This window comes from Telopea speciosissima, chromosome 3 (genome assembly GCF_018873765.1).
Source record: "Telopea speciosissima isolate NSW1024214 ecotype Mountain lineage chromosome 3, Tspe_v1, whole genome shotgun sequence".
NCBI lineage: Eukaryota > Viridiplantae > Streptophyta > Magnoliopsida > Proteales > Proteaceae > Telopea > Telopea speciosissima.
In genome coordinates, this window is record NC_057918.1 from 69865280 (window position 1) to 69886544 (window position 21265).

The 21265-nt window shown below is 40.3% G+C and overlaps 1 protein-coding gene across 1 annotated transcript in view; it reads left to right on the top strand.

Annotated features, from left to right (window-relative positions):
• LOC122654057 (non-lysosomal glucosylceramidase) overlaps positions 1-21265 on the top strand; it is a 42989-nt gene that overhangs the window by 20900 nt on the left and 824 nt on the right. The window contains exons 9-17 of the mRNA XM_043848026.1: positions 5350-5403; positions 5521-5576; positions 5665-5703; positions 6219-6360; positions 6799-6983; positions 7495-7562; positions 7794-7866; positions 10725-10786; positions 11171-12470. Coding sequence (XP_043703961.1) covers positions 5350-5403; positions 5521-5576; positions 5665-5703; positions 6219-6360; positions 6799-6983; positions 7495-7562; positions 7794-7866; positions 10725-10786; positions 11171-12470 — 1979 coding nt within the window. The remainder of the gene's footprint in view (positions 1-5349; positions 5404-5520; positions 5577-5664; positions 5704-6218; positions 6361-6798; positions 6984-7494; positions 7563-7793; positions 7867-10724; positions 10787-11170; positions 12471-21265) is intronic.

Here is a 21265-nt window from a genome sequence, read left to right on the forward strand (position 1 = left end):
CTAGTGGCACTGCTTCTCTTGGTGATTCTACTACATGGACTGTTATTTGTGAGCACTGTCACAAACCTTACCACACCAAAGAGAAGTGCTGGAAACTTCATGGGAAACCGGCTGATTTTGAAGCAAAAAGGGCTGCCAAGACAAAACCAAAGACAAAGACCAAGGCTCATCAGACTGAGACTGTTACTACTGCCCCGGCTACTGACCCTGGTCTATCCCAGGATGATCTACAGGCACTCCTACGTATGCTAAGGTCTTCCGCTGCTGCTGCCTCTACTATTACTACTGCCAATTCTTCTGCTCCTTCAGGTTCACACTTTGCCCGGTCAGGTATTGCATTTGGAGGTCATTGTGCTTCTGTAGCTTCCCATCCTTGGATCATAGATTCTGGAGCTACAGATCATATGACTGGTTCCTCTAATTTGTTTCACAGATATTCTCCCACTTCTGGGAAAGACAAGGTCAAGGTGGCTGATGGTTCCCTTTCTTCCATTTCTGGAAAAGGAATCATCAACTGCACTTCTTCTCTTCCCTTGTCTTCTGTTTTGCACATTCCTAACTTTACTACTAACCTTCTTTCCATTAGTAGTATTACTCGTGATCTTAACTGTAAAGTCACTTTCTTTCCCTCTCATTGTGTGTTTCAGGATCTGGAATCTGGGAAGACGATTGGATTGGGTAAAGTGCACGGTGGGCTGTACCTACTTGATGACGGTCGCTTCTCTCCACCACCATTGCCTTCTCCGCTACACTAGAACTCCATGGTCTCTTCTGAACTCTACCAATGGCACTCTAGGTTAGGTCACCCCCCTTTAGGAATTTTAGCTCATTTATTTCCTAGTTTGGTCACCCTTCGTACTAAGGATGACTTTTTTTGTGAAGCTTGTGTTCTGGCCAAACAGACATGTTCAACTTATCCAGTTTCAAATAAAAGGAGTTCTTCTTGTTTTCAATTAGTGCATTCTGATGTTTGGGGCCCCAGTCGTAAAGCATCTATTTCTGGTCACCGTTGGTTTGTCTCTTTCATTGATTGTCATTCTAGGCACACTTGGGTGTGTCTTTTGCACACAAAAAATCAGGTTTTCTCATGTTTTCAGCATTTTCATAAAATGGTACAAACACAGTTTCAGGCCACTCTCAAAGTATTGAGAAGTGACAATGGAACAGAGTACACAAAATCCAATTTCAAAAATATTTAGCTGATCATGGCATCCTTCATCAAACTAGTTGTGTTGATACCCCTGCCCAGAATGGTGTGGCAGAAAGGAAAAATCGCCACTTATTAGAGATGGCCAGGGCTTTGATGTTTGCGAGGAATGTCCCCTCTCAATATTGGGGGGATGCGGTTCTCACTGCGGCCTATCTCATCAATAGGCTGCCTTCTCGGGTTCTTGACCCCCGTAGCCCCTCTGATGTTTTAAGGGGCAATTCCTCATTTATTGTGCCTCCCAAGGTATTTGGTTGCGTGTGCTATGCTCGAGATACTAGATCTCCAGGAAAGCTTGAACCTCGGGGGCTCCGTTGTATTTTCTTGGGTTATTCTCCGACTCAGAAAGGATATAGGTGTTACCATCCCCTTCCCGCCGTACCATGGTTAGCATGGATGTTATTTTCCATAAGTCCCTTTCTTACTATTCTTCGCCACCTCTTCAGGGGGAGAGTTCTAGTGAAGATGTGTCTTTTGAGATTCCTCTACCTGAGGTTCCTCAGGCTGCTGTCCAGCCTTCTTTACCAACACCCACGGTTGCTGCCCAGCCTCCTGTAGCTGCTGCCCATCCTATTTTGGTTGATGCCCAACATCCTCTGGCTGTTTCTCCCTCACTTGATGGGAATCTTTTACTGGGGGAGACCATAGAAAATAGTGTTGTTAATGTTCCTATCCAGGGGGAGCTGACTCCTGTCCAAAGAACTATTGGTGAATTTCAGAAGAGAATTGACAACTCCAACATACTCACCTATACAAGGGGCAGATCCAACAGAGGGCAGCTGCAACCCACTATAGCACCAGTATCCATCCAATTGCCGGCTCCAGACCCGGGTCCTACATCTCCTGGTAATCCCTCTCCTTCCGACCTACCTATTGCACATCGCAAAGGTACTAGGACTTGCACTTTACATCCCATATCTCGTTTTGTTTCTTATAGCTCTCTTTCTCCCTCTTTTCGTGCGTTTGTATCTTCTCTTTCCTCTATCTCGATTCCTAACAATTGGCAGGAAGCATCTACAGATGGAAAGTGGAAGGCAGCAATGTTGGAAGAAATGCGAGCACTACATAAAAATAATACATGGGATCTTGTGGCTCTTCCTCCAGGGAAAAAACCAGTGAGATGTAAATGGGTCTTCGTGGTCAAACAGAAGGCAGATGATTCGGTGGATAGGTATAAGGCACGTGTGGTTGCAAAGGGGTTCACTCAGACTTATGGGGTTGACTATCAGGAGACCTTTACACCAGTGGCAAAGCTCAACACCGTCAGGGTGTTATTATCTTATGCTGCAAATCTTGGGTGGGATCTCCAGCAGTTAGATGTGAAGAATGCCTTCCTTCATGGGGAGCTTGAGGAGGAGGTATATATGGACATTCCACCAGGCTTCTCTGATGACAGGACTAGGGGCAAGGTCTGTAAATTGAAGCTTGCTCTTTATGGGTTGAAGCAGTCACCTAGGGCCTGGTTTGGCAGATTTCATAAGGCTATGATTTCAGCCGGTTACAAGCAGAGCAATGCTGATCACACCTTGTTTATCAGACGAGTTGGTGACAAGATTACTCTTCTCATAGTCTATGTGGATGATATTGTGGTCACTGGTAATGATGATGCTGCAATCAGGGATTTGAAGCTTCTCCTTGGCCGTGAGTTTGAGGTCAAAGATCTTGGTCCTCTAAAATATTTTCTAGGGATAGAAGTTGCTCGATCTTCAAAGGGCATCTTTCTTTCTCAACGAAAATATGTCCTTGATCTATTGACTGAGACAGGGCTGCTAGGTTGTCATCCTTCGGATACTCCTATGGAAGCTACTACAAAACTTAGGGAGAAAGAGGGTGAGTCTGTTGACAAAGGTGGTTATCAGCGGTTAGTGGGCAAACTAATCTATCTTTCCCACACACGACCTGACATAGCAATTGCTGTAAGTTTGGTGAGCCAGTTCATGCATGATCCCTATTCCTCTCATATGGATTCAGTCCGTCGTATTTTGAGGAATTTGAAGTCTGCTCCAGGAAAGGGAATCCTTCTATCTCCCAATGGTCATCTTAAGATTGAGGCTTATACTGATGCCGATTGGGCTGGTTCTACCGACAAGAAATCTATCTCTGGCTATTGTTCCTTTGTGGGTGGGAACCTTGTCACATGGCGTAGTAAAAAGCAGAATGTTGTGGCAAGGTCCAGTGCTGAAGCCGAGTTTCGTGCGATGGCGCAAGGCATTTGTGAACTTCTATGGCTTAGAGGATTATTGCAGGATATTGGTGTTGCTGTCCATCTTCCCATGATGCTTTATTGTGACAATAAAGCTGCCATTAGCATTGCTCATAACCCTGTCCAGCATGATCGCACTAAACACATAGAGGTTGACCGACATTTCATCAAGGAGAAGCTTGAACCTGGCCTCATTTGTGTTCCCTTTGTGAAGTCTACTAATCAACTGGCTGATGTGTTCACTAAGGGACTGAGTAGCAAGCTGTTTCATCCTATCTTAGTCAAGTTGGGCATGCATGATATATATGCTCCAACTTGAGGGGGAGTGTTAGATATATGGCCAGAATACCGTGGGGGGTATTCTGGACTTTTTTCCTTTGTTATTTTATTGTTTTGTGTATGTGGTTTAGTCCCACATTGCTCATGTACATATTTTACTATTTTATTATTCTTATAAATAAGAAGGTGCTTGGGATGGAATTAATCATCCAAGCATTCAGCCTAATTCTAATCTGTTAACAATTTGATTAGTCTCTTGTTTAATCCAATAGTAAATTTCTATAAATCATAGAGCCAATGTGAATTCTTTGCTGCTCAACACTAGCAACATGCTGAATCTGCACTTCTTGATAAGAATCATTCAGTTCTTAACATGGAAGAAGAACTCGGTTTCTCAGCCTACCAAGATGAGATATAGGTCCACTTTAAAATCGACCTTGTTTCGGTTGGTTTCGACATGTTTCGACCCGGTTTCAACCATATTTCGGAAATTTCGCAAGTTTCGACCTGAATTCCTATATAAATTCACTTATCCCCATCGAAACTTGAGGTAACCTGGTTTGAAACCAGGACAGACACTCATTTATGCCACGAAACCAAGACAGGCAACTATTCATGCCAAATATCATTTAAGTAAATGTTTTTATTCATTTACTTAAGATATTATTCATGAATAAGCAAATAGCCCCCCATATTTGAATCCAATAAAAATAGTTAAAAAATAAAATTCTAAAAGGATAAAGGTCAATAACCCCCCCAGTTCAAGAACAAAAACTGGATTTTCGGCAGCAGGTGCAATTTTCAACTTTTAAATGCTGGGTTTTTCTCAAATCTAAAAATTCCATAAATCTTAATATGATAAAATATTTCTAAAAACCAAAAGAGCGGTAAAATATTCATTTGTTTTGATGTCTAGAAATTTATTTCCATTCAGAGCGATTTTAAACAACATTCGTGCACACCAAATTAAATCTGACTGGTACATAAAAATCTTTGACAATATAAATCAGATTTAAGCAATCTTGGATTTGTTGGAAAGCTTTCAAATAAATCCAAGATTGTTTGAATCTGATTTATATCGAAGGAGTTATGTTCTGGTCAAACCTTATTCGATGCCATGTCCAAGAACAATATACACTATCAAACTTGGGTCAAAACCACAAGTATTATTTTGAGTGATCTCTATGTGAAACTAATGCATGGATTGGATTCAAAATGTCAAAAATAAGCAGCACGACAAGAATCAGGGCAAAAAAACAACTTCTGGGCCTTAAAACCAAGGCTTCGAGTTAGCCTGGAGAAAGTACCAGGTTTCGACCGAGATATGGTCAAAACCTGGGAAATCTCGGTTTCTGGCTGGTCGAAACCAGTGTCGGCTCCGAGTTCTTGATCCTTGGTTCTTAATGTGTATGTATCTGTGCACACTTCATTGCCGTGTCTCCATGGATTCTAGTTCTCATAAATCACCAATTGGTATCCTACTATCCTGTGACCAGGCTTTTGAATCTGAACACCATGCAGGTCTACTAACTGTGTGGATCTTCTGGTTGGCTTATTTACTTAGTTACATCATTACAGTGTGCAATTTTATTCATTTATCATGTTAACGTGCAGAGATGAATATTGACTTTTATTGTCTGCTGCATGTTTTCTACTGTAGTTGGTGAACACTGGGAGAGAAAGGGCAAAAGTCAGCCTTCTCTTAACCTGGGCAGTGAGTATATTTCTTGGCAGTTATTGTCTCATACAGTCATACTGATTTAAGTGTTATATAATGCTCTACCAGCCTTTATGCTACGAGGAGTTCATCAATCATGTCTTTGTTTGACAGAATTCAATTGGAGGAATCTCACATCTGTCAGGAGATCATGTGAACGAACCTTTCATGTGAGTGCATGCTATATTTGTTGATCAACAACACTTAACTGTACTCTGTTTTGAAGTTGATGTCAATTGTTTCTCTCTTGTTTGACAGAGGCGAAGATGGAGTTTCTGGTGTGCTTCTTCATCACAAGCAAGTGGTCAACCCTTGATAGCTCTATTATGAAGATTGGTTAGCAGATTTCCCTTAGGTTATTTCTAACGCTGGCGAGACCTGTGCCCAGCTTATGACGAACTGCTTGCAGATTTCCTTAAGTCTTTTTGTGATCTTTCAAGTCCTTTGCCCATTTAATGGCGTCTTGTCATGACTAAAGTTCTCCTTCTAGCTCTTTTTTGACGAACTGCTTGCAGATTTCCCTAGGACTTTTTGTGATCCTGTCAAGTCCTTGTCCCATTTAATGGTATCCCATGACTACTAATACAGATAGGGATCTATTGTTGTTTCTTTCTGCCTTTACTTTTGGGCTCCTAACCTATTTGTGGTATTATCTTGTGGAATTTTGAGGATATTGTTTGACTCTCATCTCTTGGCCCTTTTTACTTTGACAATTGTTCTGCTGATTTATTACAGCTTGCAATTTTTTTTTCTTCTAAATAATATGGAGTAAAAGTATTAAAAGTATTTCTAAGTTTGATGGAATAATGCAGGACCTCAAAAGATAACCCTCCAGTCACTTTTGCCATAGCAGCTTGTGAAACTCAGAATGTGAATGTGACTGTTTTACCATGTTTTGGACTCTCTGATGCGAGTCAAGTCACAGCCAAAGATATGTGGGATACAATGGTACAGGTAATAGTGGCTTCTTCTGTCACATGTTACTTCTATGACTTGCTGTTTTTCGTTCATTTCTTTCATTATATTAAGCTGACCTATTGCCTGCTGCATCACAACTATAAAGGTCATATGTTTAGGTTCAGCTTCCCTTCCTTAAAGGGGAAGGGAAACTATATTTGTGGCTGGTTTGCTAGTGTGGGAACTCAGATATGACTTTGAGTTCAGCTTTAGCGTTGCATATTGTTCTAGTTTATCTGACCTAATGTCCTGGCCAGTGGCAATTTGTGTTTTCACTTCAAAGACACGTCTTATTTTGGAAATTTTCCCATAGGAAAGTTTCATTTTGTACTCCTGTCTAGTATGATAATGCACAGTTGTGTCAAATATTGATGCACTCAGAATTGTTTAGACCAGAATTTGAGCAAAATAAAAATCGTATGCTTTTGTCTGAAGGATGGGCATTTTGATCGGGAAAACTTCAATGCTGGACCCAGCATGCCATCGTCACCTGGAGAGACACTTTGTGCAGCAGTTTCAGCATCTACATGGGTAGAACCTCATGGAAAGTGCACTGTTGCATTTGCTGTAGCATGGTCATCTCCAAAAGTGAAGTTTTTAAAGGGTTCTTCCTATTACAGGTAATGTTGATCTGCCTTTTTTCTGTATTAATATCTGGTAATTTGGTATATAAGGTAAGATGGACTTCCTTTCAAACTTTAGAGTGATTTTTTCTTTGGGGGGAGCGGGGGAGGGTTGGATGATGTGAATGCTCTAACATCATTGTATTCCAAATTCTACTTTGCTGGAAAAGAGTTTCTGTTTTCTCGAACTCTGGTGATTGCTTCCTTGATTGAGGAGGTTAGAATGTTTTTGCCGCCTGGAGATGTCTGTGGCCTCCATCCTCTGTTAAACCATGCAACTACTTTTCAAATCACTTGGTAGCCTAGTGAGTTCTGAAATTTAGAGCTTTGGTCTAAAGTCTAAACTGTTTCAGGGTTCATAGTGAGTAAACCAACCAATTTATGGGACAAAGAGTAAAAGGAAAGAAGGCCATTTAGTTAGCAACTTATCATATCGATTAGAACCAATTTTTTCTTGGAATAACATGCCTTCTGGTGAACATTCTTTTATTAGTTCCTTCTGTTGCAGGAGGTACACTAAATACTATGGCACTTCTGAAAGGTCAGCTCTTGATATTGTGCATGATGCGCTAATTAGTAAGTAAAAATAGCCTGGTTGACACACTCTGAATATTAATTTTTTGAATCTTGTTATTGAATTATGGAGCCTTGGGAATTACCCATAAGATGGTTAGCTACTAAGGCTTTAGTTATATACTCAATTTTCCAGTCCTCTTCTGAGTACCAAAAAAAGAGTGTCAATTATGTGTGCAAGTTGGTGGTTGGACTTGAGTAAAAGAAACTGACTTTAATTTGAATTTCTATCAGATTATAAATGGTGGGAGGAAGAGATAGAGAACTGGCAAAATCCTATTCTCAGAGACGACAAGCTTCCAGAATGGTATTCAAAGATCTATAATTTTATGATTTAACCAAAAAAATGAAATAGTAGATAAAAAATTCTGTTGGTCATGAATTCATACTCGTCATCCATGTCATTTGATTGCGTATCTGGACTGTTATTATTGTGATATGTTTTAAAGGATATTTCAAGAGGCTGATCTATTTTTGTTAGCTGACCTGGGAACTAAATGGCTTGATCTGGTCCCATGCCCTCATTTATACTACCAAGGAAAAAAGGGGGGGTGGAGGGAAAAAAGTTATCACACGTTCATGCATCATACATGGATCGGGCTTTTGGATCGGACTGTCCAGTTAACCCAAACTTGTCACTTTATTCACATTCATTTATTTATTCATTTGATAAGTGTTGTACAAAAAACTACTGTATTAAGCCTGCAAACTATTTATTTACAGCATTGCTTCTTATTTTTACTCAAAAAATTTGTAAAAGCAAGTGAGAAAGTAACTCTGTAAAAGGACTTAATTACTATAAGAAGCCACCAGATTTACACAAAAGGAAAAATTCCAGCTCTGCCAAGTAGCTATATCGTTCAAACCTATGCTATTAGAAACACACACAGGAAAACAAGGACATTTAGAAATACCCTATATGCTGGTTCAGAAAAATTCCACACAGAATAAACTGCTAGATCCTTCAAACTTTATGTTTGCAGGCAGAGTTCTTCTAACATGGGATCAATTCCATGACACCCATTGTCATATCCAAAGACAAATATGTAACTTTGAAAACTCAATCAATACCACGCTACATATAAAGTCACAATGGACCTGAGCAGTCTCCTCATCGTCATACAGGATGGAATGAAAAAACAGCAGACCTTAGGAACCAGATGATTATGATTGAAAATTGGAAGTGCTCAATTAATGGAGAAATTACCTTTGACCATGCAGTATCACAAGGGAAGGGCTGAGATGTGAGATCGAGGCATCAAATTGTAACCTCAAGGTATAGCAGCCAAAAGTTACAATACTCCTGTCTTACTCAGCAGGCCTAATTTTGGCATTATTGAGAAAAATAACGTATTGTATTTGCCAATTATTAGCACTAACTTTGAAGGTAGGACTCAAAACCAAATTGCCTTCACTAAGACTGGTACCTCAGCAACATGAGGTCTTATTTATGGCCATAATATAGAGTTAAGGAAAGATAGCCCTTAAAGGAGCATCACTTCACCAATTTTCATTCCAAAGAAAGTTTTTGTGCTAAATTCATTGTCACTGAAGTATGTCCATCCGACGAGTCCATAGCGTGCAATGATGCCCTTTCAGTTTCAGCGGCCACTTTTGAAATTAGGTGTATGAAACAAGACCACTTTCCCACTCAGAGGAGTCATTATTAGCAGCAACTACGCTGCTACATAGGATTTCACCTCTTCACCAAAACACAAAGCTACTTGTTCAAAATCACATGAATCATACTGGTAGATCTTCTCTTACACAGTCTCCTAATCTACTGAGGTGTACAGACTCACAATCTGCAAAATAATACTTATCCCTACTTTTATCCCACTTGAGAATATCCTCTCAAGTCTTCTAAGTACTGCATTCCACACAGTTCGTTATTTATGGACCCCACCAAGATAACCCCCAAGGGTATGGTACGATATTGCAAGTTAGCAGCCAGCTCTTCCAAGTTCTGCACATCCCCCAGACTAATAATACTGCTTTTAGCCTCCATGTGTTTCAACTGATTCAACCGAAAAGATCTCATTTCGGAAGCCAAAATGAAACGTTTGTTCCAGTGACATTCTCTCTATGGGATTTGGAAATTCTGGCCATTTCGGCATATTTCAACTTGTTCACATGATTTCAGCAAGTTTTGGTTGTTGTGCCCCAAAGTAAATGTTGGAATTTGGCAATTCTGGCCATTTAGGCGTGTTTCAACTTGTTTCCATGATCTCTGCAAGTTTTGATTGTTTCTCCTTAATTACATATTGGATTCAAAATTTGATAGATTTAAGGGATTCAGGCTCTATCATTTCTCCAATTGCTTAGAGAGGTGGGAGTGATGGAGCCTCTCTCTGTCTCTCTCACCTGTGAAATGCTTGTACTTCTTTTTCTATGTAATTTTTCTTTCACTTTCATGAGAATAGAGATTTCTTCTTTTTGTCTTCTTTTTTTGGAGGGAAGGGGTGTGGATTGGCAGCAGTAAGGGAAGAGAGGAACACAACAATGTGTTCAACAGAGTACTTTCTTATATTTCGTCAGTTTTGTATCTTGACTATCAGAGAGTTCTGTGGAAATGGCCTATCCCATAGTATTTTGAATTGGGTTTCTAATATGCCTTCATTGTTGACACCCCCTAGGTTATTGTGCATCGGATTTGTATGTTTTGTTTTATATCCTGTTTCTGTGTTACTAATTCTATGTTTACCAAAATTCTTTCTGAAATATTTCATTTTGGGACCAAAAGGAAATAGGCATAGAAGCAAATTTAAAGCTATGGCTTCAACAGAAACCTGTCTCCTCTCCCAGGAAATCAACTCTTGCTTATAAAATCATTTTGAATTTCTTGGTCAATTATCAATTTTTTTTGGGTTGACTAGGAAGCATATTTTGATATGTGGATTGAGGAAAACGTTCCAGCCATAATATGGGGGTGGTCTCATTATGACATCGTCCTCACTGTTTAGAACAAGGGTCTATACAGTTACTCTCTCTAAGACCCTGTTCTCTTTGGTTTTTTGTCACCAGAGATGTGTTTTTTTGAGATGGACTGACTTCTGATGTGTATGTAATATGTATGTTTCTGTAAGGCTTTACTAAATAAAATTGAAAATGTAACTTATCCCATCTCATGTGGTACATATATAATGATTTGTCCTATCATTGCAGGTACAAATTCACATTGTTTAATGAGCTTTACTTTCTGGTCGCTGGAGGAACAGTTTGGATTGGTACTTATCTATACTAACTAATACCTCAACTTGAGAATTTGATAATGAGCAGTGGTCTTTGCAGTTGAAACATTCTTTTATTTTCTGAATTGACCATATTCCCCCCTCCACACCCCCCCCCCCCGACAAAAAAAAAAAGAGAAGTTGAAGTGTTAAAACTTCAGTATGCACCTTTTGTTGAGAGATTAGATGATATAGTTTCTAGTTTCTTCTGTTGCTTTCTCTGTATTGTTAATACAAGTCAAGATATAAGATTAGGAATGTGATACATGATTACATGTTTTTCCGTCTTTTTATAATCTAAACTTTAAAAGCCTCCATCAAATTCACAACTAAAAAGTTGTGCATCAGATAATAGCAATGACTTGTTGACCTTCTGTACAGATTCATCACCATCACGAGCTACAGACGATAAAGTGTCCTCAGGTGGTAATCAGTGCAAAGCCACAAAAATAGATCAGGCTGATAATAGAGCAACTGTGGCCAGTGTAAACTGCGCTGAAGCTGCTGTTGTTGAGCATAGTGGCGTTAATAGTCATGATAGTGCTTCTGGAAATGAATTACATGAGGAGAGATCAGACAATAGATCTTCATGTCAAGATATGCCGGTTGCTCCTGTGAAGAGGGAAAATGGTTTTGCTTATATGCATTTCAAAACCGATCCAGATAATGATAATGAAGATGTAGGTAGATTTTTGTACTTGGAGGGAGTAGAGTATATCATGTGGTGTACATACGATGTCCACTTCTATGCATCTTTTGCCCTTCTAATTCTGTTTCCTAAAATCGAGCTCAGTATACAACGTGAGTTTGCAAAAGCAGTCTTATCTGAGGATGGAAGAAAAGTTAGGTTTCTGGCAGAGGGCAATTGTGGAATTCGTAAGGTGAGGGGAGCTGTTCCCCATGATTTGGGACAACATGACCCATGGAATGAAATGAATGCATATAATATTCATGATACAAGCAATTGGAAGGACCTCAACCCAAAGTTTGTTCTTCAGGTTTATAGGGATTTTGCTGCAACAGGTGACATGTCATTTGGAGTGGATGTGTGGCCAGCTGTTCGTGCTGCAATGGAGTACATGGAACAGTTTGACAGGGACGGCGATGGTCTCATTGAGAATGATGGATTCCCTGATCAAACATATGATACTTGGACAGTTCATGGCATTAGTGCTTATTGTGGTTGCTTGTGGCTTGCGGCGCTCCAAGCTGCTGCTGCAATGGCTCTTCGTCTTGGTGATAGGGCCTTTGCTGACAAGTGCAAAAGAATTTTTTTGAAGGCCAAATCTGTGTTTGAAGCAAAACTGTGGAATGGATCATATTTTGACTATGATAGTGGGTCAAGTAGCAACAGTAAATCTATACAAGCTGATCAACTTGCAGGGCAATGGTACACAGCCTCTTCAGGTTTGCCTCCTCTTTTTGATGATTTCCAAATCAAAAGCACCCTCCATAAAATATATGATTTCAATGTTATGAAAGTTAGAGGAGGGAGGATAGGTGCTGTAAATGGAATGCATCCAAATGGAAAGGTGGATGAATCTTGCATGCAGTCACGTGAAATCTGGACGGGTGTCACCTATGGTGTGGCAGCTACTATGATTCTTGCTGGCATGGAGGAACAAGCATTCACAACAGCTGAAGGCATTTTCACTGCTGGCTGGTCGGAGGAGGGATATGGGTATGCTTCTCCGCCTTTTACATTCCGTGGCTATTCTTATTGTCTGTTACTGGATCTGCATTTCCTGTGTCCAATTTATTGCATCCTTTGTACAGCATTAGCATGTTTTAACATGCAATCTTCCATGCAGCCATCATCTCTGCCCTCAAAGATGAATAAGATAAAATAAAATTGAAACAAAGGATAGACCTTTTAACCATCTAAATTATTCATGTAATTTAAATTATACAATAGGTATCATGCTGCATGTTTTTTGTAGTTTTCTCATATTCGTAGAAATTGCTTCCCTTTAGATGACTAGCTATGTTTTCCTGAATACTTTGACTAATGTGCTTATATATTACATTTTCCCCGTACCATGAGTATATAATGAGTCGTATTGAGTTAGTGAGGCTTGTCTTTATCCAGCATGGAAGCCATATGCATTCTAAAACTTCATGTGAAACAGCATTTTTGCATGACAAACTTAGTCGAGGATACATGCCTTTTTGTATGTTTTTACCAAAGTTACATGCTGTCTTCACCACTGAGAGAAATAAGGGCAAGGACAGTCATCTAAAGGATAATACTATATTTATGGGAAACATTTGGCCTAGTGTGGTCTTGTCATCAATAACTGCAGGAAAATTGAAAATGCATGTGGTGAAAGAACATCAAGTAGTGTGATGGTCATAGTTGTCAAGGTGTCTCCCAAGCGCCTTGGTCGCATTGGACTCCTTGGTCGCCTTGCATCCAGCCCTCCTCCAATGCCTTGGGTCGCCTAAGACGCCATGACAACTATGGTGGCGGTCATAGTTTTTAAAACCAGACTGAACTGGTGGTCACTCTAGATTAACTGGAACCATCTCCTTTTTTAGTTTGGTTGGGTATAGAACTGTTCAAGACTGAACCGTCCCGTTTTTTGAAAATTTGCAAATGGCTGTTCTGGTTCAGCAGTTCCCTTCGGGGAAAATTCAAACAAAAATATGCCCCTATGAAGATTCGACACCAAAACCTTGTGGTAGAGCAACAGTGCCATTCATACTCTTGTTGACTTCTGCAAAACAGGTTTGGGAAATCTAATACAAGTCCAAGGATTGAGAGAATTTGGGTTTGCAAAGGTCTACTAACACAAAATTCACAACATACATGCAAAAAATCAGGTCTTACAGCAGCCATAGATGATGAAAATTTCCAAATACAAGCGCAGAAAATTCATTCTGCGGATTCATGGAAATTTAATGTAGGATACATAATAGGCCAGTGATTTTCTTTACTGTCCCGAGAGTTGGAGTGTTGTGATCAAGTTCTAAGTGTTAGAGTTGTTAGAACTTATGTGATAAGGGTAGATTGGGAACTAGTCTTATATCTAGTTGCCCTATTGTGTATTTTTCTATTTTTTACCTTTCTTATCTTATACCTCCCTAGGGAGGTGTATGTAATATTCTCAAGTCTATTAATGAAGTAATATAGGTGTGGAGATATAACTCTCACACACAACTCATTCCACCGAAATACACTCTTCTTCTCCTTGTCTTCTTCTTCTTCTTCTTCTTCCCTCTCCAACATCTCCTTCCTTTCTCACTTGCTTCCCTAACCTAAAACCCAACTTGGTATCAGAGCATAACCAGGTTTGAGAGTCGTGTTCAGTTCCTGGTTCCTATTTTTTCCTTCTCTTTGAAATCCTAGGGAATCAAGGGTTCAAGGGTTTCAAGGAGGAGATTCCTATGTAAAGATTTGTTAAAAGAATATGAAATAGGTCTCCCATAACCTATTTAGAAGACTGAAAGTACTACTGGAGCTATGCTAAAGCTCTTTTGAAGATTTTGAGCTCACCCAGCTGCTGCCAGGATTTCCGCCAGCTTCAAGTTGCAGGTTCTCTACCTCCTTCTCTCGACATGTGTTTGGGTATTGGACTGGACTACTAGAATCGCCCAAGAGTCCTTATAATTACCCCTATGTCCCTCCTTGCTCTGATTGAAGGAGCTCTATGAGCATAACTCCTATTCGTGGGATTCCATTTGCTGCCCAGGTAAAGCCGAGAATGCTCTGTTTCTGTCTTTCTTACTTTTGGACTGCCATATGCTACTTCCTTGGTTGAGAAATGCTTGTACACAGCTTTTGTGAAATCTTTGAACTTGTTTAAAGTGAATGTTACTCATTGGAGAGTATTAGAGTGAAGTGTTATCAAGGTTGTGCTTGTTTCTTCTCTGATGAAATCTGTTTTTTGGGTTGAGGGTGTACTCCCCACTTATCTTTGGTGTTCTTGTTTATGGTCAAGTGTTGTTTCCCTTACATTATGGCTGCTTCAAACACATCTGGACTTGGTTCAGCTGATTCACAGCCTACTCCAACAGCTCCTCAGTTGGTTTATGAGAGCACACATCTACAGATTTCCTTTGTGAAGCTTGATGGCACTAATTACTTGGACTGGTCACACTCTGTGAGGCTTTCCCTTAGGAGCAAATGGAAACTAGGGTACATTACAGGTGCTATCAAAGCCCCAGAACTTGGTTCACCTACCTATGAGAAATGGGAGACCGAAAATTCTACAGTCATGACATGGTTAATCTTCTCCATGAAACCCGAGATTGGGAGAAGGTTTATAAGAAAAGAAATTGCCAAGGCAATCTGGGACAGTCTCTCCCAAACCTTTGACAGAGTGGGTGACTTTGCCAAGGTCTATCAACTTCACCAAAAGATTAACTCAATGAGGCAAGGTGACAAGACCATTTCTGAATACTGCGATGCTTTTCTTAGTCTTTTGGAGGAGTATGACCACTACAAAGATCTTCACTTGACCAACCCAGAGGATGAAGCAAAGGTGTTTCGGACTCTTGAAAAGGAGCGTGTCTGCACCTTACTTGGTAGTTTGAACCCTGACTATGAGCCAATCAGGCTCTAGAGTTTAGGCCGGTCCCCCCTACCATCTCTTAGTAAGGTCTATAGCTACTTACAGAGTGAGGAGACTCGGCGTGTTACTATGGAACCAACAACAACATCACCCCTTGAGAGGTCAGCTCTCAATTCAAGTTCTTTATGAGACACCCGTGGTGGTGGTAGAGGCCAAGGGCCTAACCGTGAGGAAGACAGAGCAGTGGAGACAGTTGGTGCCAGTGGAGTTGGTCGAGACAGGTTTAAATGTGACCATTGTGGGAGATCTGGACATACTAAGGATAGATGTTGGACTCTTCATGGCCGCCCTCCTGGTACTCGTGGTGGTTCTCGCGGTGGCCGTAGAGAGGGAGCTCAAGCTCACTTTGTGATGACTGAGGCAGATGCTACTCATGATGACTCCACTTTGGTGGATGCAATGGTTCGCCGGGTCATGTCACAGCTGAGCACATCTTCTACGCCTATCGTGGCCAGCTCCTCGTCATCCTCAGCTCTACAAGTCTCCACCTCAGCTTCTACTACAGCCCAATCTTGGATCATTGACTTTGGGGCCACTGACCACATAACTGGTACGTCCCATTATTTTGATTCCTATACCATTTGTTTTGGTAAGGATAAGGTTAGGGTAGCCGATGGTTCCCTTTCCTCCATCTCTGGTAAGGGCAGTATCCCTGTTACATCATCTATTTCTCTTACTTTTGTTCTTCATGTACCTAAATTTAATCTTAATCTTTTATCTGTGAGTCATTTGATTAAATCTCTAAACTGTTGTCACCTTTTATCCTTCTCACTGTCTTTTTCAAGATTTAGTGACGAAGAGGATTATTGGTAGTGGACGTGAGGAGCAAGGACTTTACCTTTTTTACCCTTTTTTGCCCACAGCTCAGTCCTATGTGTTGACGTAATGATAGTAGTTCTGTGGAGTCTGTTATGTTATGGCATCGTCGTCTTAGCCATCCATCTTTTGTTGTAATGAGGAAACAATTGCCTCAATTATTTTCTTCTATTGCTTCTTCTCATGTTTTTCAATGTGAGATGTATGTTTGCCAAACATTGTCGTTCCTCTTATCCATATCATGGTAATAGAACTGCTGCTCCTTTCCATATTGTGCATACTGATGTTTGGGGACCTTCCCCTACTTCCTCTTTATTTGGCTATCGTTACTTTGTGTCATTTGTTGATGATTTTTCTCGTGCTACTTGGACTGTTCTTATGAAACATAAAAGTGATGTTTGTGATGCATTTCAGAATTTTTATCAGATGATTCTTACTCAGTTTGATACTCGTACAAAAAATTTTCGGTCTGATGAAGGAGAATACATTTTTAGTGGCCTCCAAGCCTTCTTTACTAATAATGGCATTATTCATTAGCTCGCGTGTGTTGACGCACCCCAACAAAATGGGGTTGTTGAGAGGAAAAATCGCCATTTATCGGAGGTCACCCGTAGTCTCTTATTTGGCATGCATGTTTCCAAGACCTTCTGGTCTGCAGCTCTTCTCACTGCTCCTTTTCTCATTAATCGCATGCCTATCAAACTTCTTGATTTCAAATCTCCCTTAGAAATCTTATCTCCGCAGGTTTCTGCTTTCTCTCTCCCTCCTAAAGTCTTTGGCTGTGTTTGTTGTGTGCATGTTAACAAATCACATCGTACTAAACTTTATCCAAAGCTCTCAAGTGTCTCTTTCTTGGGTCTCTTCTACTACCAAAGATTACAAGTGCTATCACCCCTCTTCTCGCAGGTGCCTAATCTCCAAAGATGTCACCTTCCTTGAGTCTGTCCCCCTTTGCACCTTCTCAGCATCCTCTTCAGGGGGAGAATTGTGGAAGTGAACAAGTTGTTGATTTCATTCATTATCCTCCTACCTATGTCTCCCTTTATGCTTGACATTGGAAAGCACAAGACTGTGGATGTGGATGTGAATACAGAATTGGTACCAATTGAAAGTGGTTATGGTAAGGAGAAGGATTACCACATTAAATACACAAGAGGTAAAGGCTTGCATAATAAAGGAAAGAAGACCTGCCAAGAGTCCTCTTTGGATCCCAATCCACATCCTGAGATTCATTCTCCTCAATCAGGTGATATCCCTTCTCCTCCATCTAATTTAGACATTCCTATTGCTGTTAGAAAAGGGAAAAGAACTTGTACTAATCCTATAGCCTAGTTTGTTTCCTATGATACTCTTTCTCCTACAGGTCTTGCCTTTAGTGCTGCTCTCTCTACTGCTTCTATTCCCAGGAATGTTACCGATGCTATGTTCGACCCAAAGTGGAGACAAGCTATGTTTGAGGAGATGATGGTTCTTGCAAAGAATGGTACTTGGCAATTAGTGGATCTTCCCAAGGGACGTGTCCCAGTTGGATGCAGATGGGTCTACACAATTAAGTATAAATCTGATGGTACTGTTGAGATATACAAAGCAAGGTTGGTGGCCAAGGGGTACAATCAAATCAATGGGATTGACTATTAGAAGGCATTTTCTCCTGTGGCTAAGCACAACTCTATAAGAGTTCTTTTATCATTAGCTACTAATAAAGATTGGCCATTATATCAGTTAGATGTGAAGAATGCCTTTCTTCATGGTGACTTGGAAGAGGAAGTGTACATGTAAACCCCACCAGGCTTCAAAATACCTTCAGCTAAAGGGAAAGTGTGTCTCCTCAAGAAGGCATTATATGGACTCATACAGTCACCAAAGGCATGGTTTGAGCACTTCCGACAGGCTATTCTAAAGAGTGGATATTTCCAGAATCAAGCTGACCACACTCTCTTTACCAAGCGGGGCAATGGTACCATCACAGCCCTCATTGTCTATGTTGATATTGTAGTCACTGGAGATGATATGACTGAGATCGATAAACTGAAAATCTACTTGGCTCAATAGTTTGAAATCAAAGATCTGGGTCCCTTGAAGTATTTCTTAGGCATTGAAGTATCAAAGACCAAGAGAGGAATCAACATATGTCAACGGAAGTTGGTTCTTGATTTGCTAACAGAGACAGGGATGTTAGGCTGCAAACCAACAAATTCTCCTATTAAGCAGAATCACAAACTAGGAGAAGATTGTGGTCTTTCTCTTGTTGATCCAGGAAAGTACCAAAGGCTAGTAGGGAAGCTTATTTACCTCTCTATGACATGTCCTGATATCTCTTATGTTGTGGGAGTGGTGGGCCAATTCATGCATGCCTCCAAGAGTGGCTACTTGGACGCTGTGTATTGCATTCTCAGATATTTGAAGTCTTCTCCAGGGAAAGGATTGTTGTATGCAAGGCACAATCACTTGAGAGTGGAAGGCTTCACTGATGCCGATTGGGCTGGATCCATTACAGACAGGAGATCTACCTCAGGCTATTGTACCTTTGTGGGAGGTAATTTGGTTACATGGAGAAGCAAAAAACAGCATGGTGTAGCCAGATCCAATGCAAAGGCAGAATTTAGAGCTATGGCTCATGGAGTGTGTAACTCATATGGTTGAAAAGGCTTGTTCAGGAACTGGGATTTGACACTGAAGGCCCTATGAGACTCTACTGTGATAACAAGGCAGCCATCCCCACAATCCAGTGCAAGATGACAGGACCAAGCACATTGAAGTGGATCGACACTTTATCAAGGAAAATATAGACTTTGGCTGCATTTGTACTCCTTTTGTGAAGACTGGTGACCAACTGACGGATATCTTCACCAAGGCTCTTACCTCTATTCAGTTTGGTACTCTCATGTGCAAGCTGGGAATGCATGACATTTATTCTCCAACTTGAGGGGGGCTGTTAGAGTTGTTAGAAATTATGTGATAAGGGTAGTTTGGGAACTAGTCTTATATCTAGTTGCCGTATTGTGTATTTTTTTATTTTTTATCTTTCTTATCTTTTACCGTATGTAATATTCTCAAGTCTATTAATGAAGTAATATAGGTGTGGAGAAATAACTCTCACACACATCTTATTCCGCCGAAATACACTCTTCTTCTCCTTCTTGTGTTCTTCTTCTTCTTCTTCTTCCCGCTCCAACATCTCCTTCCTTTCTCACTTGCTTCCCTAACCTAAAACCCAACTCTAAGTCACTATCGAACTCCAAAGAATGTGTCCTCAGTGCCTCCTTGATGTTAATTGATGAACCCCAATATCCCATAGTGTTTGAGGTAGTTATTTAAGCCAAAAGTGGAAAGAACTGGGACTGGTATGAAAATTGGTGTAAATCAAGTTTAGGCCTGTGGGATTAGTTGAATTTCTGGAAGTTTTTAGGTTAAAAGATGGTAGAAAAGGTCTGGGTATCCACATCAAACCACAAACCAGTGCTATTCTAGCCCAAAGAGAAAAGGAATAAGGGAGGCAGTAGCAAGAGAAGGGGGGCTTGGCTTCACACCAACTTGGATTTACTCTTTAGGTTTGCGGGGAATCACTCATGCTACAGAGGATGGAAGGAAATCTCACTAGTTCCAACATATTTTCATTACCTTTCATCCCAAAATAGAGTCTTTAAACAACCCCCACCCACCCCCCCCAAAAAAAAAAAGAGGAATTCCCTAAGAACTACTTTCCAGCAATAACTACTTTCTAATTACTACTACTCCAGAAATAACTTCCTAATAACTACTACACTTAGCATTACAACATTTGAACAACACCAAATAAATAAATACAACAAAATAAAACAAACTACACATACGTAAATAGAAACATGTACCCACTCAAATTAATAAGGGACATCTAGCCACAATGAAGTGATGTGTGGCTGTGTATGTCTGCGTTTCCTCTAATATGTCCTAAATCCCTGAGTGATGTCCTCATCACTTACGGCATGTTATTTTTTCATATTCTGTATATTTTCTTAGGTTTTCCAAAACTTAATATTTTCATTTTTCAAACTGTGGTTTGACCCGTCAAATTTGGAGCTGGGCCTCTTTCCGGATCACTACCTGGTGATTTTAAAAACTAAGATAGCGGTTGCCAGCCTTAACATTTTCTCAAATATATCCACTGTTAGGGGGTTTGAACCTTGTACCTTGATCAATAAAACTCATTTTCAATTCTTAAAAGGAGTGAGGGAATACAACTTCGGATAAATGTTTCATGGAGAAAGATCTATCAATAGACCTCATTCTTGTCTTTTTAGAATCAGTCTAATCATGTAACTAGTTGCTGCCATATTTCAAAATTTGACAATTTCAACGGCATGTTTCGGTTTTGACACTTATTGAAACGAAATAGCATGCTTGAAGCGTCTTTAAAATGTTTTGGTTTTTTCAATGAAATGAACCATATTTCGGTGCCATTTTGGCCCATTTCGGTGGTATATTTCGGTTTCAATCAGGGTCGAAATCCCAGTCAAAACTGAAATCTTGAACCTTGGTTGCAGCCAAACGCATGTTGTCATGCATTTAAAACAGTCCAGTCAGATGCCAGGTGGCAAAAAACCCTGGAAAATGGAGTGATCAGTTTCTCAAATTATTAGTGTTCGAGTGATAAGGTTTCAAGGATCGGGACAACCAATCTAGACAAATCAAGAGAGATCTGGATAGGAACAGTCCCTGATCTTGACCCCCAATTATTATCTATAGGACTGACAGTTGAATTTTCGTTCATGAGCATGGCACATCTGTCCCATGTGCTTGTTTCTGAAATATACTCCCTCCTCTCTTTATCCCTTCACGAGAGGAGAAATGGTTTTTTCACGAAAAGGTGGGCAGGTCATGTATCCTTCATCTATGTTGTAGTACTTTTCAGTTGGAATCTGTTTAAATTCTTTAATATATTTTATGCTCAAATCTATGTGGTGCACTTGCTCTAGCTCCAGGAACCTTATATGCCTTTTGGTTGAGATAACCTGAGCTCCATCCCACTCATCAAAAAAAAAATTCTCTCGCTCTCCGCCCTCTTAATTTAGTTCTTTTTCCACTGCAAAATATCTTAGATCTTACA